This window comes from Parasteatoda tepidariorum, chromosome 1 (genome assembly GCF_043381705.1).
Source record: "Parasteatoda tepidariorum isolate YZ-2023 chromosome 1, CAS_Ptep_4.0, whole genome shotgun sequence".
NCBI classification, from domain to species: Eukaryota; Metazoa; Arthropoda; class Arachnida; order Araneae; family Theridiidae; genus Parasteatoda; species Parasteatoda tepidariorum.
Genome location: NC_092204.1, coordinates 102,659,832 through 102,685,038, shown reverse-complemented (window position 1 = coordinate 102,685,038; position 25,207 = coordinate 102,659,832). Strand labels below are relative to the sequence as shown.

Here is a 25,207-nt window from a genome sequence, read left to right as displayed (position 1 = left end):
TATAAATATACGTTACGTGATTATATATATATATATATATATATATATATATATGAGATGATTAGATTTTGTTAGTTACAGAATAATCAGTTTCAGGAAAGCAAATATTGGAACTTAATTTAAAAATGAATCTTTTTTTTAAATTTTCTATTGCTCTTATAAATTATATTACTTTAATATTTCATAATAATATAATATTTCTTAACGTTGTAATATTTCTTAATACTGTAAATAGGGGCAAAAGCATATGACACCAATCGTTTTCTCAGTTTTTAAGGTTTTTTATATTTGTGAAATAATTATCTAAGGAGCCTACCTTGTAAAATAATTACCAAAAGTTTTTAAGAATGCCTACTAGTTAAACGATATTGTAAAATCACCTAATATTTTGAAAATTACATTTTCGTAAATATGCTAAAATAACAAAATGCCCTATACTATACATTACATTTGAAAAAAAATCCATAAAGCTTGAGAAAAAATAATTATTTTGATTAACCATTAAAACACTAAATAAAGTTCTCAAGTTTATACTTTAGATAAAGCGGTTTCAATGAAAATTCGTTCCGTAATTTTGATGACTAACATTACAATTGGTTTTAACATATGTATGCCTGTTGTATATGCATAAATATATATATGTGTGTATATATAAGTGTATTTATAAATATTAACATTCTTATAAGGCATTGATTTTATATTCAAAATGAAAAGAAGAATTTAAGTATGTATATATATTTCATTGATAGATGTAATATTATTAGATTTGTCGGAATTTATTTTATATCCTGCTTGTACCCATTTATGAAAGAAAATACTTTAAAAGCAATATCATGTTTATCAAAATATGTAACAACAACCGAATTGAATAAAATAAATGAAGTTGGTCTTTTGAGAAGTCCATATATCAAATCAGTTTTTAACGTTTAGTTTATGCAAAATACATTTTCGGATCGACTATCTTTTTAATGGTCGTTTAATATATTTAAATGGGTAACACACAATAGTTTGAATATACGAACGCAGTATCTCCCTCACGAGTACGAAATGGAAAACTTAATAATTTAAAAGCTCTTGCGTATTTCTACAAAATATTAGTCATTATTCTATCATTTGTATCATATTATATCTCTTATTTGTCATATTATACCGAACTATTTGTGTTTTATTGATTTGAGTTACTGAGAACCGTAATTATTTTTACTTGATAGGAGAAATAGAGTCTTAAATCGATAATATTAGTTAAAATTGTTAATCGATTGCTGATATCGAATGGTCTATTATATTTGCTTAGTTTTTATTCAGTATAAAATAATTTTTCTTTTTCAATAGATTTAGAATTTTATTTATACATTGTTAATGAATAGTTAAACATGCAGATATACGGAACTATCCCTGTGATACATATGTGTTGGTGTGTTTTTTAAACATTTGGCAAAGTCAAAGTGGGGGTAATGAATTAAATTTTTTTTTATGGTATTGCAAAAATTTGATGAATTGAGTAAAGTATTTACATTAAATGCATTTAATGAGCATTTAATGTACCTTTAAATATTATTTTTAATCATTCAAGAATTCACATAATTTTATTTTCCATTAAGATGTCAACTTGCATGAATTAAAAGCAATTCTAGTAAAATTTCCGTATAGTATAATAATGACATTTTTAAAAAAATATAATTCTGGTTAATAAAACCAAAATATACGGTATTTAAACCATTCATTTGGTAGTTTTTCTGTTCATGTGGTAACGGTTTAAAAGAAATTCTAGTTTTCAAAGTTTTAGTTCGTTTTTATTACCACACATTTAGTAAAAAATACAAAGTTGAAAAGTAAATTTTCACCGAATAAATAGTCGAATAATGCCATGCTTCTAGGTAGCGGTTCTTAAATAGTGTTCCGTGAAACCCTAGGACTTTCCTTTCCTTTCCTTCCAGACGCGGATGCGTACCTAGGTTAGTTAAACCCTTACCCATTTAATCCGCGTCTGGCCACTATTCCAGCAAACCTCAAGCCCGGGAACGTGATTGATCAGTTGCAATTATTTAAAGTTTCAAAAGAAAGGGGGTTAAAATTTTGTTTAATAATATACAGAAATATTCATTTGAATATAGTTTAAAGAAGATTTTTTTTAATATAAGTATATATGGCATAGAAATTGACAATAAATTAATTTTGAAAAGTAAATTAAAGAGAAGGTTAATAAAAAAATATAAAAAAAATCGTTGATTTCCTTACAGTTAGATGGTGATGTTACCGGTAAATAATATTAATTTAAATTCATTCTCCATTAAAATTTTGATTTCCAGGTATTAAATAATACGTAATTAAAATGTTATATTAATAAATAAGAAATTGAATAGAAAAATACATACAATATTTACAACATATAGGTAAGCATTCCAAAATATATATAATTTTTTTTTAATTTAAAAATTTAGAATGTTATAATTTATCAGAGAGAAAATTCGTTACTAATAATAATTTGATTTTAAGTGTATTGTTAGTTATGAAATGTTTTTGCCAGGTTTGTAGATTAGTAATATTCGATGCGCGAGTATGAAATGAGGCTGTATAGATGCATTCAGTAAGATAGTGTCCAGAAGGCCGCACGTGCAGTGATCATTATCTGAGATGTCTAGATATTTAAAATAACATGGAAAAAGACCATGCCCCGTTTAAAACCAGATTTCTTGTTTCGATGGTATCGTCTTAAAATAATCTACTTTATTAATAATTTTATGAAAATCTTCTTCCCTTATCTGAATTGTTCCAATAATTTAGCCAAATTTGTGATAAAGAATTCCGAAGTTGATTCTTGAGATGTGAGATCGGGAAGGGATATAAGTAATTTTGTTGTTTAGTTGTCGACAATTTAGCTAGGGCGTGTGCATTTTCATTACCTGTTCTGTCGTCATGTGCTTTAATCCATGAGATAAATATATTTGTATTAAGGAGTAATTTTTGTATTTTAGCCGTGAGTGAATTTTTCGTGGCTGGGTTGATTAGAGAGTATAGTACTGATTTAGAGTCCGACCAGATTGCATATTTTTTAGATGCCTTAAATGAAGTTTGGGATTTGACGAATCTAATGCATCCTAAAATAGCAAGTTGTTCAGCTTAGAAGACTGAGTTGTTATTATTAACTGTGTAATGATTAGAATGACTTGTGTTGAAGAATGCAAAATCAGTTTCAGTATTTGTTTTCGAAACGTCTGTGAAAAAAACTTATGGATCTAAGTGACTAAAGTTTTTAGGAAGATTTGAAGTTGAAATTTTTTTATTCATTAAATTATATTGTATGTTATCAAAAGTGGCTTTAATATCAAGGAAGGTGGCTGCGACATGTTGAAAGTTGTATTTGAGATGTTTTAGATTATCTAGAAAATTTTGAAGTGCATGATTTATAGATTTGCCGAAACGAAAACCAAATTGATTGTTTGATAAAATGTTATATTTTTCTGTATAATAGCTGATTCTCTTGGTAATAAGTTTTTCTAGAAATTTGCTAGACAAGGGAGTAGTGTAATTGGTCTGTACGATGATAATAGTTTCGGATTTTTATTAGTTTTCAGAAATAGTAAGACTTGCCCTTTTTTAAAAAGATCTGGAAAACATTTGAGTGAGAGTCATTTGCTCAACTGAAAAATTTTAGAATTAGATTACCAAAAAATAGAAAAAGTTTTTTGATTATTATGTTAGCAATACCGTCGATGCCAGGGACTTTATTATTATTTAGAGTTTTAATTAAATTAACTAATTTATTGTATGTGAAAGGTGGGTCAAGATTAAAAGTTGGGTAATGGAAATTGTCTAGTGGGATTCTGTTATTGTTTGGGAAAAGATTCTCTAAAATATGTGAAGCTTCTTCTAAAGGTGAGTTAGTGTTGTATATATCTGTAAATATGGAGGGATGAGGATTTGTCTTAAAAGACGTTTTATAGCGTGTTCCAAATGTATTGTTGGAGTTTTCACATAAAAATATTTCCAACTATTATACTTAGCCTTAAAAATTTCTTTTTTAAAATGTGCTATTTCAAGTTTTTAGATGATTTTGAATTTGTTAGTTTCGTCTTCTATTTTTGAACGTTGATATGTTTTCCTACTCGCTTGCAGTTCTTTATGGAGTATCAACAATTTATTATTCCACCATGTAGGATTTGATCGCTTGTCAAATGGCTTTTGTTTCATACGAAAGTTTACAAGAATTAAACATTTTATCGATTAAGTCGTCTGTGAAATCGTTTAGTTGTAATGGGGTGTCTATGTTATCTAAATTGCTATTTAATTCATTATGAAGTTTTGAAAAGTTTTTCTTAAATTCGCTATGATTACCGTATTTTGTTTCAAATCTAATAATGGATAAGAAAGAAAAAGAATTATTTATTCGGATTTTGATGTATTAATGATCAGAGCTTGTTTCTGTGTCTAAAACTTCCCAATTCGAATAGTTGAGGAGATCTTGCCTATTTGTTAGCATTTAATCTGGAAAGGAGGAAGATGCAGAAAGGAGGAGAAAGTTGGTGGGGCGTTTTGTGAGTTTAATATTTTTAGATTGTTAGAAATAGTAAGTTCAAACAGGGCATCGCCCCCTGGCACCAGTGTTAGCGTAACCCCAGAAGTGCTAGTCTCCCCAAATTAGTAGAGTAGAATTGTTAGAGTATTTTGAGGTGTGAAAAAGTAGATCTTTAATTAATTGATTTTCATTGTCCGAAGGGGAATTATGAAATGAGATTAAGATTAGTGGACCTGGGTTGTTGCAAGAATTTATTGAGATTGCTACTGAATTATTCAATGAAATTAATTGTAGGGGTATTACTGATTTATTGAGAATAAAGATACCACTTTTTTTGTCTGTTGAGTGAAAAATTTTCCAAGATAAAGGGAAGCTGAGAATTTGATTTTTGGGTAGCTCTTGGAAGTAAACTATGTCAATGTCGTGTTCAATAACTGTCTTTTGTAGTGTAGCCATTGCTGACTTACTCCTCTGAAGATTAATTTGTAAATTTTTTTAATTATCAAGGTTTGTCGATATAGTGAAATTTTTAATTGATTGAGTAAGATACGAATTATGCATCAGGGAAAAGATAACTTAAAGTAGCTTACCTTTGAGCACTCTAGAAGAGAATTTTAACTTGATAAGAGGATGTTAAGGTGAAGTGAAGGATAAAAAATATGATATGTTAAAAAAATTATATATGATATTATTATTATCGTTAATTATTATTATTATTATTTTTTTAAGATTAAGGAATTAAATTAATTTATGTTTTTTTCTGTTAATTAATAAAAGAGAGTTGTAAATTAAAGTTTTAAATGAGAAAAGAAAAGAGAAAATATATGAAATGTAAGAAAAGTAAGAAAATTAAGGAAAATGGAAATGAATAAAGAATAAAATGGAAAAAATAAAATAAAAATGAAATAAAGATTTAACTTATCTACACCATGAGTTAGTACTTTTAATATAACCATGAGTTAGTACTTTTAATAGCCAGTGTTGAATTTTGAAACTTAAGATTACATTTAGATTTCGCTTATAATAATTGATAATTTGTTTATAATTAATCTTGCGGTTGCCATTATGAAATTGTTTAAAAAAATAAATGCCAAAGAAATAGGAATGCCGTTTTTAAAAGGAATTATAATATTTCCATTACAATATATTGAACAGATTATAAGAAGAACAAGCATTTATAAAATATTGCATTATTTCCCATTGTGCTTTACAAACTAGAATAAAATTACTAAATTTTTAAATGAGGAAATATACTTCAATAACCATTTTCAACGTTTATAGCAGTTATTTTAAGTTTTAATTTTGAAGTAAACCAAAATGTTTTTAATTTTAATAATTTTTAGCTTACTTATATGTGCCAAAGCCACAAATTCATAAATAAACTAGATATAAGCACAAGGACTTCAAATTCAACCGTCGGGGATGAAACATGCTTTAAGACTATTAATAAAAGGACAATTAAAAACCTTCATACCTCTGATTATATATTTAAAAATAATCTTTAAAAACCTAAATAAACTTTATTATTAAAATCGGGGTTCCCCCAAAAGAAGGTTGGTTATTTATGGTTCCATAGACGAAAAAATTGGGCCGAATTTTACCACATTTCCCGAATTTAACCTCAGATTAGAAAATCATATTTTTTTTGTTACTTTGACCAAAATTGTTAGCGTATCGGCAAAAAGTACCAAGATCGTCCCATAGAGTCAGGCTCACGGTAAATTTTACCATATTCTGGTAATTTTGACCATATTTTTTTTCACTATGTAAATTTTTAAACTTATTAAAGAATATTAAAAGAAAATAGCTTACCATTTAAGTTAGATTAATGACGATCTTTAACAAAATTTAAATTACAGTGTGGTAAATTGTATACAAATTTTGATCAGTAGTAATTTCCAACACAAAGGTAATCTGCTGCCCAGGCTCTTCAAAAATAAGTTTAAATAATTACCTTAAATAGAAATTAGAACATACTGTAGCAAAAAAGTTTGTTTTGTAATAACAAAACGCTATATATAAAAAGTTGATAAAAATGAATTCAAAATAAAATTGTTCTGGTGTAAGAAGCTACATTGGGCAGGTGATGAATTATAAATGGTTCTGTTCTTGTTACTAATGCCACTTTTTATTTTATTTTATCACCGTCGTTGAACAGTCGATCCAATTTTTTTTGTTTACTGCTATACTAATGTTCAACTCCGTAACCTTGAAATTTTGAACCCAATCCGGAAACTCCTGGACCAAGTATTGGGACATTTCCTTCGCGGAGGACTTTTTGATGGAATCAACCAGCATTTGCACTACACGGAGAGGAAGATCACGAGAACCTACTACGGCTAGCCTGACGGCTAGGGGATTCACTCTAACCCATGATCCGTCTACCACTCTGAGGATATTTCACGTCAGCATTGTGGTCGGTGCAAGGCGGATGCGGAATTCGTATCATACAGCCATCACCGGGATTCGAACCCGGTTGACCTCATTGGAAGGTGAACGCTATATATCCCCTGAGCCCTCGCGGCTTTACTAATGCCTCTTGTCAATATCAACAAAGCCTTCAAGCGAATTTTTAGATCGAGGCAGCGTTTCTTGGAGCTGATTTTTCAACGGACAAGAATACAACTTCAGTCCCACACACGTCACCGCCTGTTTTACAGGAAGGACCCATTTATACTCAATTCATTCATCCAAAGATCGTTCTCTTGATCTGAACCAGAGGAGAAAGTTCTACAATTGTGTACTCTGGAGATACTAATTTGTTACGGGAATTCGGAGGACTTTGTGACCCCGACAGATATAGCGTGCTCCAGTCACTCTATAGTAGAAGGAGAGTCTTCGGCCGGAGGGATTCGAAATCACACTCTCACGAACACGAGTCCAACGTGCTATCAACCAGGCTATCTTGGCCCTCTCGAATAAATGTTTCTCGATTGTGTGAAAATAATAAATAATTCTTTGGAGAATATAGTGATTGAATGTAATGACAGCTAAATAACAGGGCCATTTTGTTTATTGAGTGTTCTTAAATAAACTAAATTATCCTTAATGAACTTGTTTGTACCATAAAAATACTGGAAACGAAAATTGACTGTTGTCTTTTAATATTATATCATTTATATATTTCATTATTTCATAGAGATTGAGATTTCAAGAAACAATTATCAATATTGCGTTACATTTATTTGTTTCTAGGAGTTAGGAATTTAAAAAAAAGAACCTTTGTTTATTAACTTAGCATAATAAATTTTTTTGGTTTTTATTTTCATAAAGTAACAACGATTCACTTCACGCAAAATATATGTACTAAATAAAATGTCTGTCTGCTATTAACTTGCATGAAGATGTAAAATGACGTTAACTAAAAGGATGTTGAGAAACGATGTTAGCAGAATTAACTGAGTATTACCATTATACATTATTCATGATGTTTTCTTTTAACTATTACTGCTTGACTAACGGGTAAAATTAACATACATATATTTTTTTATGCTATGAAGTTTTTGAAGGAAAAAAAACACATCTATTTTTGATTTTCTAAAAGCTAGTAATGACTGAATTTTATGCTGAAGCCATATTCAGATTTGAAAATTTTAATTAATATGTCTGCTACGCGTCTCAACTGTATATTAAAAATTTTCTAAAACAGTTCATTTCCTTTTTTTAAGAAGACTCTTCCTTATTTAGAGACTTAAAATCAAGTAAGAATACTAAAGAAATTATTAGAATACATAAATCAAGTATCCTTTTCTAAAATTTTAATTAGTTTGTTCCTTAAAGACGAGTTTGAAAGACTCGTAAAATATTGTAAATAAATTTATAAAAAAAACATCTTTTGTATTTGACAGTAAAAATTAATTCAAAAACAAATCATGTTTTGCATACTATTTTAATTAAATAAGAAATGAAAATTAATAACACTACTGATTCTTAAAAATAAATAAATTACACTGAAGAACAAACTTATGGTTGTATTTATACAAATATTTGATTTTGCCTGATTCAGGTGTGGGGTTTTGAAATCAGGAATTAGTTTTGCTCCAAAAGCTTTATTTTCTTTCAAAAGACATTTTTTGTCTACTTTTTGTCGATATGTACTACATGTTTAAGAACATTGCATATAAAAAGGGCAGCTTAAATATTGAGAAATCTTCTAGGAGAGAAAGGTCACATCATTAGGATTAAAATTGTACAGAAACCTACACTCTGAAATGCTATTTTATTTAATTTTATAACCGTCGATGAACAGCCGACCCAATTATTTTGGATTTACTACTGCTATGTAGCCTTTTAAGTTTGAACACAATACAGAAGACAAGGGAACTCCTGGATCAAGTATAGGGAGAGCTTTTGCATTCGTAGAGGACTTTTGATGGAACTAACCTGCATTTACGTTACATAGCGAGGAAAAACACGAAAACCTTTCACGGTTAGACTGACAGCCTATGATCCGTATACCAAAAAGGATATTTTACGTCAGCACTGTGGGAGATGCAATCCAGATGCGGAATTCGTATCGACCAGTCACAGTTGGGATTTGAACCCGGTTTACCTCATTTAAAAACGAATGCTCTATCCTTTGAGATACCACGGCTTCTTAAATGTCATTGTACGCGACTAAGGGTGCATTCCTATTATTGTCAGTTTAGAAGCATAAAAGGAAACAGTTCATAATAGGGGAGCTCCTTTAACCACGTGTAATGACATTTTTGGGAATTGGTTTCTATGCAATTTTAATCCTGAAGCGTTACTCCTCTAGACGTTTGGCGCAACATTTAGGCGATCCCCGTTATTTATAACGTTTTTAAACTTACATATTTCGACAAAGAATAGTCTAAAAATGTCTTTAAAAATATGCCATGTGATACATTGTAATGTGGTATATTTCTTGCATTCTGGTTGTTTCGAAGTAAGATTATACTTTTATACAAAAACTTTTTGTTGCACTCTTTTGTATAACCATCTACACTTTTGGATAGTTTTTTTTAAACCAAAACTTTAAATTTTAACACGAAAAGAAAAATGTTTGAAAAACTACTGGTCTAATAAACTCTAATTTTGTTATGTATATACATTTCTCTTATGCTATTTAAATTTGCTTAAGTGAAGGCAACCAAGCAATACGTTCAATAAATTAAATTTTGATCGATTGATTGACTTATTTAAAAAAAAAACCTGTCTCTGTTCTTAAATTCACGAAAAAAAAATACTAATTTGAGTCAATGCCAACCCGATAGGACTATTGGCCCACAATATTAAAAAATAATAATTAAGTAGTAACAATCAAAATAATCTTGATTCGTTTAATTTTTCCGGCATATGCAAACTTCATTGTTCGATGTCAAATTCTTATGCATTTGTTCAAATTGAATACACATAGCTGTAGACCAAATCATTGTAAATAAAATTAGTTAAAATAAAAATAAATTATTAATCGTAAAATGTGCTGTTACTTTTAGGGCCGGGATAGCCTGGTTGGCAAAGGCGCTGGCCCTTGCCTTGGCGCTGGCCTTATTTTCGATGCTCCAAAATTCTTTCATCCCTTGTCACATCAGCTCATCTTGATGCTTCGGAATTTTTTTTCATTCAAATAAATGCCGATTCCATAGTAAATGGCGTATTATATTACTACTTCTCCATAGCGCTTGGAAATGCAACTTGCTCGAAATTGACACCCTCGACTACCCTGAATTCCATAGTTTTATACATTTTCATTATTCTGGCAGCTGTTTTCTGTTTCAAATCTTTTTCGTTTTCCTTATTCACGTCTGACGAGTCTTGATTGTAAGTTACTTTTGAGTTCTGGAAACATGATGACTTTTTCCATTTTTACAGCATTTGTAAATTAAATTTTACATCAATAATTAAAATTATCAACTTTACATTATTAAGCATATTTTCAATAATAATTAAGTATTTTATAATATTAAATCTCAATTTTGCTCTGCTAATCTTTTAAAATTGTTGGCTTTAAAATGAGTGTGTTTTTCTTTAAACAAAAGTATTATTTTAATAATTTTGTTATCAAAATACTTAAAGAAAAAATAATCGGTTACTAAACATTGCACAGTGTTTTTAATTTACTTCAGAATTTTCTTATAAAACTTCATAGCTATCCCATTCCCGAATGTTTTTTTTTATTTCTTATAAGTATCACAATAATTAGCAAAGTGCTTAAGTTAAATAAAAAAATTCAAAACAAACGAATTTAGCTTCAAAGAAAAGTTTAAAAAAATATCCTTGAGATATTTTCTTTAATTACGTAATTGAGATAAACAAATGTAACATAATATATTTTTTTTAGAGAAACTTGTTTTATTTTTAGCAGGAATATTAAATTTTTCTTTGAAGTTTCAATAAAAGGAACAATATTCTATTGTTTAAAATGTTTTTGCATTGTTTGACAAATAATTCGCTATTTTCTTTTGAGACTTACTTTATCTAGGCCGTACTTTATTTTTAATTTTGTTAGTTCAAAAAGAAAAATATTGAAGTGTTTTCAGACTCAAAAAGTACTGCAATCAGTTACAAGTTTCTAACAATTCTATGAGATAACTTTCTGAGGTAAATGTTAAATAATTCAATTCTTTCGCTTTGTTTTTAAGGAAATTTACATTAAAGAAATTAAGGAAATTTGTTTTTAAAGTAATTTGTTTGACTTCACGAAATATATTTTTTGAAGCAACAGTACCTACTCATTTTAAAAGTTTATTTCTTATTGTAAATTGTTGTCTTACGCTTCTAAAAAATTCTAGTGAATAGAAACTATTTAATGAGGTCTTCCGATTACACTCAACTATGAAAGTGGATTCCATGCTTTTATGATATATTTGCAACATATTCATGACTAATTTTTGAATACCATTCATATTCGCTAAAACATATTTATGGGGACATGTTTTGCCTATTAATTTACCCTAAATTTGACTTCACCATCCCTTAGGATAATTTGCCATAGACACGCCTATGGTAATCTTTGGCAATCATAGAAATTTGTATGGACGGATACCTTAAGCTTATGGAAACCATAGAAATTCGTATGAAACTTACATGATAAGATACCATACGCCTATAGCCACCATAGAAATTTGTATGGTATTTATATGACAAAACACCATAAGCCTATGCTAACCATAGAAATTTATATGGTATATGACGGGACACCATAGCCTTATGGTAAGATAAAAGGGAAATACTATAGCTATACTGGAAACTAATGAAAACACACTCTACACATACGTCATTCATATGAGTGAGTGGACATGGTTGCGGAAGGAAGCAGGCATGCTTTACTGCAACTCCGAAGACGTTGAAGCCTAAATAGGCTTAGGCATGGACACCAGTACCTGCGTGGGAGAGCAAGTTCTAAAATAACAGTCGATTATTTGCCACGTAATTTCAATCTTGTCGGATAGAGTTGACAATCTACTCATGTAAACTGTTACAAAATACAAGTAGGTTTTTAGTTTAATAAAGAAAATTATGTTCTCTTTAGAAGATTTACATTAATGTGTCAATTGTAATTAATAATATTATAATATTTAAATTTTTTTTTTCCAATTCTGATTCGTTACGTCTGGTTCGAATTCGTTTTAATATTCTCTTTGTGCTGTGTGCATGTTTGATAAGGAAACTGGTTTCGTTTCACGAAGTAGTGTATATGTGCATCTTAAATGAATGGCTCTTACTTGCTTTATCGAAACATTGATACTTTAATGATTTTAATTTGTATCCTATCTTACTGTAATTGTAAGTTTAAGTGCTTCTGAATAACAAGAATGCTGATGGATACTTTATAACAAGTAGAACATTCTATGTGTTTTCAGTACATCAGGAACTCTTTTTGGTTCTTGGTGCAGTGGAACTCTAAGTATAACACCACTTGTGTAGTATTTGTCACCCTTTTTGGTGTTCAGATACACTAAAACTTCTTACAGTTCAGTTTATCATACAAAAATATTTTGTCTCTTAGGGGAAGTACGGGACATCGCTTTTTTTTCTATGCGCATCACGGTAGCGACATCTAGAGTGAGTTTTCAGAAAAAAAATCTTGTTGTTTTCAATACGCACAAGTTTTTTCGTCAGTTTACAAGGTGTTACCCAAATGCAAGCATTGTTTTGTTTTTCTTATGACGTGTTAAAATATTTTTTCAGGTTTGCATGCTGTTATTATTTGTTTAATACATTGCAATTAATTTTATAAATTTGTGGCACTGCAGTGTTATTGTACAGACATAATGAGTAGTGAAAATTAAAATTTATTTGTTTTAACAAATTTGCAGAGAATTTCTTTAAAAAATGTACTATTCGGGCAAGATGGACCGGGCAAGATGGGACAGTCAAAGTAGAATAAAAGTGTAAAATAAATGATGATAATTCAAGTAAAGATGGTCCAAGCAGGGCAAAGAAGCGTAAGGAAGTGCCTATAGATAAAAATGACTGTTATTTTTGTATGTTTTGTGATGAAAAATACATTGAACCTGTTACTGAAGACTGGATTCAATGTTCAGATTTCTTAGAATGGGCTCATGAAGCGTGCAGTGCTTATTCCGGTTTTGTTGAAACGTTTTTTTTAAATGAATCGATATTGATGAAATTTGGTATATTCGCTACATCTACCATGCAAAGGAAAAATCAGCAAGAAGTTTATATTTTGGCCAATAGATGTCGCTTATAGTGTATGACCTAGGGAGTTATGCAATGTAGAACAAAATACAGTTAAACGGAAATTCAGGCTGAAACATGCCCAGAAGAAAGAGTATTGCAGTGAGGCAGGATAACAGTAATCTGTCAATACCACTGCTAGAATATCCATCCTTAAAAAACTTACGAAAAAGGCTCGGGTAGAAGAAGTTAAATTTGAAAAGACTGATTAAGTGCATTAGACAGAGAAGAGGACTGTGGGTATATTTAAGCAAAAGTTGATTTAAAGCAAGTCTAACATGCTATGTTGCAACAATTGATCGAGAAACCATTCGAGTTTAGATATAGTTTAACACGTTTTGAGCATGTGCTCGTAGAAATGGGAGCGCACATTGAGCATATGCCATGGCTGTTATTAAATAGAATTTAAAGTACGCGATTTTTTTTTCGTTTCTTATGCACATTTTTTTCTCACCTGGTGGTTTAAATTTATATGATTTTTTTAATTTTCAGTCCTTTTTTTTATCCATGGTGTGTGTAGTGTAGGTACCAAGTTTTACTGATGTTCGTCTATTGGTCTAATCAATTTTTATTACTGCAGTTCGGAAATGATAATATGAACATTTATTATCATGCAATTATTTGTATAAAATGGGAACACGAAAATACAATTCGTAAAATGATAGTTCCTTCCTCATCGATAGAACTAGGGAAACAGAAAAAAAAAATTCGTTAAGTTCAATTTATTATTTTCATGCTGAATTCGTTTAACCTATTTGAATGGATATCGTAGAGAAAAACAAACACAACCTTTGGATCATTTCTTTTATAATTTTTTTTTCTCGTTTCAGGTTGCTGTTACCAGGGTGATGAAGCTCGACCCCGCACTTTCTCTTACAAGCATCTCGTGACATTGGAGTGTCACGTGATTTTAAAAGGAACAGTTCGAACTCACGTAACGCCAGCCTGCAGCTGCAATTGTTCCATTTGGTATTACGTTTGTTTTTTTTACTATAGTTACAGCACTTCAAAACACTGCTGGCGATGATAGCATAGAAGTCTTGAACTTAACCCATATCGAACGGCAGAAGCAATAGATCTATATATATACATGCTATTTAAATATCATTAAGGTAGTTAAATGTTTGATAATAGTAGTTTGAATTATTTGATCTGACGAGAGTGTATTTGCCATTCGTGAAGTAATGAGAAAAATAGATGTTATGTTCATTAATTTAGGATTAAAAATAGTATATCCATCTGATTAACTATTAGAGTTATCTAGAGACACTGAAACTCGTAAGGCGTGTTGTGTTGAAAAATCAATTGTAACGCTAGTGTATTAAAATTAACTATAAGAAGAAACTAATTGGTTTTTTTAAAAAAAAAAAACTTTTTCAGAAAAAATGGTTCTAAGGCGAAACTTATCATTCGTACTTTGAACCATAAAATCGTGCAAATTCACTGCAACTCTACTAATGGGTAATATTAAACCAGGCCAGCCCGTAATCAAGTACACGTATATATTATTTTGAATGGTAATATGATTCACCTCGGATTCATATTAAGGTTTCGAAAAAGTTGTACGATGTCTTAGTTCAAAACAGTTCACTCTTTATGACAGTGTAAAAGATTTCCAAGTTTAGGGTATCATATTAAACCTTACTAATCAATAAATTAAAATCAATGATAAAAAGAATGAATTTCAGCAATAATATCGCTTAACTATTGCAGCAAACTACATTAAGGTAGCAGAAAAATTGAACGATATTTTTGTTCAAAATGGGTCTAAAATTTCTAATAGTCTTAACAGATTTCCAAACTTTGAATAATGCGCAGAAGCGTTTTTTTTAAACTTACAATACTTTCGTTTTTGATATTATGATTTACAATATTGGAAAAACAGTGTTCCTGACGTGTAACACATCTAGCCGGCAGGAGTTGGTTTTGATTTTAAAATATAAAATGTGAGTAAATTTTGCCGAATAATACTCATGGAAAAAAATATCTGATAAAATTGCAATGGCATTTTTTTGCAAAAAGAAAAAAAAACATAATTCTGGTAATAAAACCCAAAATATACGGAATTGAAAACCCTTTATTCTGAAACTTTTCCGTTCAAAATTATAGTTCGTATTACCACACATATAGTAAAAGAAAACAAAGCTGAAAAGCACATTTAATCCAATAAATAGTTTTGCAGGTACTAACGCAGAGGTTTCTAATTATTTTTTCGACTATGGCACCCTAAATGGTCAACCACCTTTCGGCGGAACCCCTTTCTTATAAACAAAAGTATATGAAAACTATTGTGAACTCGTTTACAAATAAAATATTATTTCATTTAAAGAATATTTAATAAGCGAATTAGGACCCATGATGGTTCAGGTGATAGAACGATCGTCTCCCGATGAGGTGATCCGGGTTCTAATCCCAGCGATGACGGGTCGAAACGAATTCCGCACTCAGCTCGCGCTGAAAACAGTGCTGCCGTAAAATATACTCAGTGGTTGACGGATTATGGATTAGATTCCCTTACCATCAGACTAACCAGGGAATATTTTCATGGTTTTCCTTTCCATGTAACGTAAATGCGGAAAAGTTCTATTAAAAAGTTCTTCACCCAATACTTGATCCAGGAGTTCCTTTGTCTTCCAGATTGGGTTTAAAATTACAAGGCTACGGAGTTGAACACTGATCGTCGTAAACTTCAAAAATTGGGTCGATTGTTTAACTATGTTTATAAGATAAAATAATCGATTTGGAGCAGTGGTGGCTCAGGGGAAAGAGCACTCGTTTTCCAATGATGTGACCCAGGTTGGAATCTAGCGATGACTGGTTGATGCGAATTTTGCAACCAGCTCGCATCGATCACAGTGCTGACGTAAAATATCCTCAGTGGTTGACTCATGTTTCATGTCCGACTTCTGCATTCGCGCTGTCCTGAAGTTGAATCTAGTCTTGTTATGAGTTTTCTTTGGTGAATATACATAAGCTGAAAATGAATGAAATATGGTCTTCGTTGAAATTAAACATGGAAATGACACCAATAAAGGTTGAAATAGGTTATTAGGGGAGCACATTTCCTTTGTTAATGAATTTAGTTACTTTATTTTGATTTAAAAAATGCGATGGAAATTATTATTGCAATATTTATATATATACTCGTATACTTAAAAACTGACTTTTTTATAATTTGTTCAATTTATGGTTATTAGAAAAATTCCATATATTTTTCAAAAATAAAAACCTTTTTCATTGGCTCTTTCCTTCAAATAATTTTGTAAAGGCAACCAAAATATTAAATAAATTATAGATCGAATTGTAATGACGTTTCGAAATTGTTAAAACTCGAGGAACTCGAGGGTTTCGCAGAGCACCATTCGAAAATCACTTTTCTAAGGTATCATGAAAAAATATCAAATTTTACCAAATATCACCACACTTTATAAAACAATATTTTATCGTTAATTTTACCAAAACCATTCCTAAATCGCTTCTTACCAATCTTTTTAGCGTTCCCGATGAACAAGAAGCACGATAAAATTTACCATATTCTTATGGTTTTGAGTTGACCATACATATACTCAATATATTTTGAGTAAAAAATTATGGGATACTGAGAATAAAATGTTAAAAAAATTGCTTGAAATTAAACTAACAAGTGGCCATCTCTCCTTAATGTTAAGGTGAGATGTCATCGAATACAGTAAAGAAAAGTGAAGACCCAGCATGTTACGCAAATTACGAGAATTCTTTTTCTTTCAAGCAGAATAGTTTTCACATTCAGCAAATGTTTTTATTCTTTTCAAATAGCAAGTAGTTGTTAACAAAAAAAAATATTCATTTAGCTGAAACAAACTATCACTTTTTCAATAGGAGCTTTTCTTGAGTCATGGTATATAAAAAATTCAGGCGTTAATGGGTTTTAAATATGGAAAATAACAAATTTCATATAATTAACTATGAAAAACTTGTAATAAACTGCAAGGACGGAATTTTTAACTTGGAAAATATGTAAAAATAATCTACCAAGCAAAATCTAAGGTATGAAATTAATCTATTCGAAAAACTTGACTACAATTTTGGCAAAAGTTTTCAAAGTTTGAAGTTTGTACATGTTTCACGGAGTCATTGCTGCACATTACACATCTCATCCTGGCATCGTTTTTTAGTTGCGGTAATTGTATTCTTTTCAGCAGTTAACACACTGATATTCCTCAAATTCTGAGAACGTAGAATCGAATAATATGTAGTATCCAGTAGTTTATAGGGTTCAATCGGATGAAGGTTTGCAGAATCAGAATATATTATACAGGGTTTGTATGGTCCTAACTCTTTCAATATTGTAATAAAAAAAAACTAAGGATTTTTTTTTTATTACTTTCATCTTAAAATAACGAAACCAAGCAGAAACTATTAACGAATCTAAAGATTTCGTAGAGTTATAGCCTTAGAGATGATGGTGAAGACTAATTTACTAATATGCATGTTATTTTTTTACTTTTGCAACCTATTTTTACTTTTTTAAGTAACCTACGAACCTTGATTTGTCAATACGTATTCATGAAAAGTGGTCAAGTCTTCTCGATGGCCATCTCTCCAAAAGTTTATGATGGTCAACTAATTTATAGCGTCACTCCATTATAATATTGCTTTTCAACCAGGAGCAAATGTTCGCCTATAGATATGCTTTAAAGTGGTCCGTCTAGTTGAAAAAAAAATATAACCTACGCACTGAAGAACAACAGAATACTTAATTCATAAAGAATATTTGACCCCTAAATAAAATAAACATTAATAAAATTTTACATACTTTTTGTTGTTACGAAAAGTAATGTTTACCCAAATTGATACACAAAAATTAAACGGCTTCCTGCAAAACTACTTCCGCTGCAATGAGTTAAAAAATTTCGGAGATATTTGGACTGGCCATTTCTTCTCTATAGCCACCTGACCTAGATTTACCCTATATGTCCAATGTAAAAGTATGGTTAAAATTTGGCTACCAATGCATTTATGTAAAAATATAATTACTTTTCAGCAATAGTTACAGAAAAATTCAGGCATTTGTTACATCAATATTTGATTTTTACACATGACTTTGTCAGATAGCTGTAATTATTGTTTCTTAGTTGCGTTTAATTTTGTTCGGTATGCTTTAGCCACCTAATATCGGCTTCGATGAAACTGAACATTCATTTGAAAATTCTCATACATCTAGAAGTTTTGGTATCTATAAACTTGAAAAATGAATAAATTGCCCCAGTTATTATTTTGAAAACTAATCACACATGCACTTGTTATTTTCGATAATTAAATTTTTTCTTTATGATTACTTTCTATCTAAGATAGTTTCTGTCGAAGAAGGCTAAGACAAAAAACAACCACTTTTGTAATGTTTCGAATAAGTACAAAATATATAAAATAAGTATAAAATTTATAGCATAAAATTTTGTACTCAATTTTCCAATACAGCGATTCTTAAAATAAAGATTAGATTAGAATAGTCTAGAATCTTCTTTAATATATAAATTTTGCACGGTTGCAAAAATATTTATTTTTATGTGAAAAAACTGTTATTAATTGTAGTTTAAGAAAGTAAATAGTTGTATAATACTAAAATAACTGAAGCATGAAGTATCGTATAAAACTTTTCTATGGGGAAGAAGGAAAAAAGAAATAGTGGTAAATATTAGTTCAAGTGTTCGTATGCTTAGAACTTTATAGAGTGACTAAGTAAAGCTGAATACAAAGAAAATACATTTAATGAATGAATTATCTTCAAACAGTATAAAATGTATAGAGCAAAATTATATGCATCATTGATAAAGCAATAAAAATGATTTATAATGCGTTTTTGGAATGTTTTAAAATGTTTAAATAAAAAAGAAAATTAAAAAAGATTCAACGTTAAATTTTTTTAGAAACAATGTTTTGAAATAGTGTGAAAAAAATTAATATTTTTTCAGCTTATAAAATTCATCAAAAGAGTCAGTCAATAACTTAAGTGACCCTTTTTCAATATTTTTGACACCTCTTTTTGTCACTAAGTGTCACGCTAGATTAATTAAATATATGTTAGCGTGTTCAAAAGTCTTCGNTGTACTCAATTTGATAGAATATATTAAAAAATATTATGAAAATATTAAAAAAAATATTAAACGATTCATGTGAAAATAGTTAATCTGCTTTAATCTTCAAAAATATTTTATTTCTTTTTCAAAATTTTTATATCTGTAGAAAATAAAATAGAAATTTTTATATAATAGAAATTTTAAAATCATAGAAAATTTTTTTGGTGCAATGAACGTATTGTATGGAAAAAACATTTCTGATAAAAAAATATAATTCTGGCTATATATGGTATTTAAACCATTCATTTGGTAATTGTTCCGTATATATAACGGTTCACTGGAAATCCTGGTTAGTTCTTATTACCAGACATATAGCCAATATACAAAACTGAAAAGTGAATTGAATCGAACAAATGATTTTTATGCCAGTCTCTAAGACTTTTAACTCATTTACCAACCAGATTTTAATATACATTAAAAAACTATATTTTATTGCTAATTTTACCAAAATCATTACCAAAGCACTTCAGTAATTCACTTCATGCTTCTTGGTGTTCCCATAGAACCAGAAACACGATACATTTTACCATATTCTGGTAATTCAGATCATACTTTTCGTCTCCGTGTAAATATTTTTATTTTAACCAAATTGTGGGATATCACACTTCTTGAAATCCCCTTCCTACCCCTTGTCACAAACTTTCACATTTTCACGACCCCCCCCTCTCCTTCAAGCGGGGCATCATTTACGGACTATCCCAAAATTTTTAGTTCCTTATGAATTATTTCTGTTAAAAATTGACACAATGTGACTTCAGAGGATCTCAACTGTTTCAGAGTCATTGTATTATGAAAACTTCAATAATTTAAATATGTGCAGAATTTTGAATAAATAAATAAATGTTAGACTAACCTAATTTTATTTAAATGTTACTGTTAGGGCTCTGAAGTCATTAATCTACACATTGCCTAGCTAGTCTTCAGATTAGCTAGGGTACTGGTTGAAGTGCTGTAGCAAAAGATATCCGCAATTTTCCTACATTTACGGAGTCCGTAATTTGCCAAAGTATATTACACGAGCGCATTGACGGATCTGTATGGTAAAACTTCAGTTCGTTTCGCTCATTCTATCAACTAATTTTTTGATTTTTTTGATTGTATTTATTGACTTGATTATTTTGATATCGAAAAATAAATAAATGTCATTATATTAATTTCTTTAAGTATAATAATATTAAAAATCGTTTGATTCTTCGTAATATAATTTTCAAAGTGATTGGTCATTGATTCTTTCAACTGTTTTGTTGATTATTTGATTGTAGTCATTTAATTATGTTAATTTAAACATTCAGAAATCAGCAAGGATCTCATTTTAACTTTAAAACTGCTTAGGGGGTAACGCGCAGATTATCTCGGTAATGTGTAGATTATCTCTGCAATATGCAGATTATCTCGGTAGTGTGCAGATTATATCTGCAATGTGCAGATTTTATCGGTAATGTGCAGATTATCTCGGTAGTGTGTAGATTATCTCTGCAATGTGCTGATTATCTCGGTAATGTGCAGATTATCTCGGTAATGTGAGAATTTTTTGACAGTTTTCTTGGCGCTTTACTGGATTACTCTAGTTAATCTGCACATTATCTAGGTAGCCTGCAGACAGTAGCAGAATAGTTGATTTCTACACTTTAATGGTAATACATATTGTTTCTTTCTTTCTCATTTCAATTTCTTTCTTTCTTCTGCTGTTGGAAATAAATATTAGTTATTTATTTTATAAAAACATTTCTTTTCAAAAGTTTAGCCTTCTTTGAGCTTTAAAGTCGTTTTCTATGTTTTGACACGCAATAAGTAGATTTACACATCCTAAGCTGCTTACACGGTTGTTTTCAGAAACAGTAATGGGGTTGCCATTCACGCGACTGTCAAGAAGCCTGTTGCTTTCAGGCATGCTATTAAATTATTTGTAATGAAAAATTATTAACCATGTTTTCGAAGCTCTTCGCCAAGAAAAAAAAAAGGTTGCACTTGAAGCAAAGCTGCCATTTTAATGTAGAAAGTCTTGCCGTAAAGAATTATTAAGGCTTTAGAACGAACAACAATTTAAATGTTTTGAAAGTTATTCAATTTTATTTTAAAAATTGGCAATTTGGCGAAATTTTCTTACTTCGATGAAAATTATCCAAGTCATTGAATAATTCTTAATTATTAAAAATGTTCACTGGTCTAAATAATGTATAGTTGGAGTCACTTTCTTATCATCGGAAAATTAAATTGCAAACGCTTTTCATTTCCTCGAAAATGTGGCTTTTCTTCATAGTGATTTTGTGTCACCCTCAAAACCAGCACTTAAGACATTGGCTAAAGTTAGGCTAAACTTGACTTTATAGACGTTTTGTGCCATTTTCAGAATTAGCACGTAAGGCGTTGGCTAAAGTTAGGTTAAACTTGGCTAATAGTTGCAGATAAATTTGCTGCAGTTGTTAAAGTTATGAAAGCAGTCATTAAAACTGCATATTATTTAAATAAAAGAGCTCTTTCATGTGACGACAGAGTCTTTGGAAAACAGCCTTAACTGTTTAAAATACTAATAGGTAACGCATTTATTAATGGGAATTGAAATAATTATAAAAAGTTACCGGTCATTATTTTGAAGAATGTTTAAGATGTTCTTTTTTCAGGTGTAAAGAGTTATTAAAATGTGTTCAATGGTATCAAAGCTTAGAAGAACCCATTTTTGTTCAATATCCGGTAAGTAGGATATCATAATATATTGCTTGATCAAAAGAATTAACACAATACAAAAATCAATTATTTTGTTACTTTATATATATATTTTTTGCATATTTATTATAACCTTTTTAATAAGTAAGTAATTAACTATATATAGATAAGTAAGTATATAGTTAAGTAAGTAGTCAATATCTACAAATGCTATTATTACTTTAGGAATCAGCCAAAAGGGGAGGGGGGTACAGTGGTCTTAACATCACGTAAAATTACAATATCTTAGAAATTTCAGAAATTAATTTTTAGAAATACATTCATTTTCATACATGTTTATATTTCATTCAAAAAAGTAAAAAAATCTTTACTAAAAATGAATGTGTTTCTGTAATGAAAGTATTGAGTCAGCAACTAAGGTTTTCACCCTTTTTTTTGAAATTGTAACACTCCGCGTGCCATTATAAGTGTTTTTTGCATAATGCTTTAAAACATTCAAAAAAGAATATGTAATTGAACTGTAATCTATGATAATTTTCAGATCATTAAAGTGGAATGTTAGTTTGAGAAAAATAGGCATTTTTCAACACCTCCTTTTTGATATGAATTTAATTCAGGTTCGGAGGACTCAAGTTGGTCGTGACATTTGTATGTGCATAGAAAGGGTGGAATAGCTGAAAGAGCCACTTGTCATTGCTATGTCAAGTTTAAATACTGAAATTTTGAATAAAATGGCGCACCTTGTTCTGACCATCCAGTTCAGTTCGTTGAGGAGTGATTAAACTAAGTTTTGTACGAAAATTTACATCTAACAACAAATGAACTGTCAGAGAAATTGCAACGCTTCAACACTCTAAACTTTTAAAACATAATAATAATAATAATAATTAATAAACGGCTGGAACATAGTGACCAACCTAATATAAATAAGATAACATCCAATGCTTGAGGGTCACTCCAAGAAATTTGCCATGCGAAAATATTTGCAAAATTCTCATACGAGTTACGAACAAGAGAAAAAAAAGAAATTGAATAAGAAGTATTACATGATTTTTATCTCTCCTAGTATTTTTTATCAAAATGGCGGACAAAGCTAGAAAGAAAGTTTTAAAAGAATGTTTTTAAATCAAAGAAAGTTTTCAAAGAATGGCAATGAGAAACTAAAATGTTGGTTTTTATGGCTAAAAGAGGAAACTATTTTGAACCCATTCTGAAAAAGAAAACTAATTCGGATTAACTTTATCATTTTCTAAAGGAAAAAAATATTATGTAACAAGGATTATAAGAGTATGAAAACTTGTCAACTCTATGCATTTGCATAAGTAATTTACGCCAATCCCTCACCCTGTGAATAATTTCTCGCTACGCTCCTGGTACTGCCTATAATTTCGTCAAGAACACGAAAGTTTATAATTTCAGAAATTTCTAAAGACTATATTTTAAGATTATAGCTGTCATTTACTAAAACTTACTAAATACCATTTGTTTTAAAAATTAAATATGTCACGTATTTTCTTAAATAAACAATATCTTATTTTTAAACATTTATAAATTTCTTATTTATTGTTCAAAGTGTAAAAATAAAAGAGGACACTAAGGAAAAAAAGGAATTAGATTCTTGTATATTTGATAAATTGAAAGAACAATCAAGATGTAAAGTATTCATAGAGCAAAAAAACTTCAGAAACAATCTTTTTCAATTTGAATCAATAATTCTATTTTTTAGTTATGTGTACTAAAGAAATTATTTAAGCCCTGAGAACGTGATCTACCTTCATTCAGTTTTGAATACACTGTAAAAAATTTCAGATCAAATTACTGTATAAAGTTACGTCGCTCAGTTTGCCGATATTTTTTATCATAAAATCTATTTTTACTGGAACATGTAACGCGGAACAAAAATCTGATAAACCGTAACTTTCACAATAATAAATATCGTAAAATCACTGAATCACCCTAATTAAGTAAATATTATTGTAAAAATTACGGTATAGCGTTTTATCGTAAAAAAGGGTTTTACGGTAAAATGGAATTTACGGACGATGCACTCTAAGTGTCGGAACCTAATACCGTAATTTGATCTGTAAATTTTTACAATATAGTTGAAACGCTATGAATTAAGTTCGAACAAAACCTTGAAGAGTCTAGAGATGGTTTAATAAAACTAACTAAACGCTAGTTGTTTTTGAAATTAAATGTCTTATAGATTTTCTGAAATAAATGAAATTTATTCAGAAATTTATTTGTCATTTATCATTTACTATTCAAAGCGTAACAATAAAAAGCAAAAACAAAATGACGACGCAAACGAAAAAAAAAAAAAAAAAATCAAACTCTTGCATATTTTATGAACTGAAAAACGAATAAAAGGTATAGGAAACATGCATAGAATCAAAAACGTCAGAAGTAACTTTTTTTTCAATTCAAATCAATAATTCTATTTTTTATTATGTATTCTAAAGAATCGTTTGAGCCCCGAGAACATGATCCACCTTTATTAAGTTTTGAGCAGTTGAAAACGCTATCGATCAAACTCAAACTAAATCTTTAAATATCTAGAAAAGGTTTAATAAAACTAATTAAAAGCGATTTGTTATTAAACCTAAATATCTATTAGATTTTCTAAAATAAGCATAATTTTGCTTTTCTATATTCAAGATTTTTTTCTTATGTATAAATTTTTCATTTACTATAAAGGAATAATAATAATAAAAGAACTAAATGACGACGCAAAAGAAAAAACAAATCAGATTCTTGCATATTTTATGAATTGAAATATACAAAAAGATATAATAAACATGCATAGAGCCAAAAACGTCAGAAACAACTTTTTTTTCAAATTGAATCAATAATTCTATTTCTAATTATGTGTTCTAAGGAATTGTTTAAGCCCCGAGAACATGATCCACCTTTATTAAGTTTTGAGCAGTTGAAAACGCTATCGATCAAACTCAAACTAAATCTTTAAATATCTAAAAAAGGTTTAATAAAACTAATTAAAAGCGATTTGTTATTAAACTTAAATATCTATTAGATTTCCTAAAATACGCATAATTTTGCTTTTCTATATTCAAGATTTTTTGATATATATAAATTTTTCATTTACTATTAAAAGAATAATAATAATAAAAAAACTAAATGATGACGCAAAAGAAAAAACAAATCAGATTCTTGCATATTTTATGAATTGAAATATACAAAAAGATGTAATAAACATGCATAGAGCCAAAAACGTCAGAAACAACTT

The 25,207-nt window shown here is 29.4% G+C and overlaps 1 protein-coding gene across 1 annotated transcript in view; it reads left to right on the top strand.

Moving 5' to 3' along the window:
- LOC107436417 (uncharacterized) overlaps positions 1–25,207 on the top strand; it is a gene marked incomplete in the record, with an annotated part of 134,932 nt that overhangs the window by 21,332 nt on the left and 88,393 nt on the right. Inside the window, 2 exon segments of the mRNA XM_071184473.1 lie at positions 14,011–14,149; positions 21,918–21,987. Of these exon segments, the coding sequence (XP_071040574.1) occupies positions 14,011–14,149; positions 21,918–21,987 (209 nt within the window).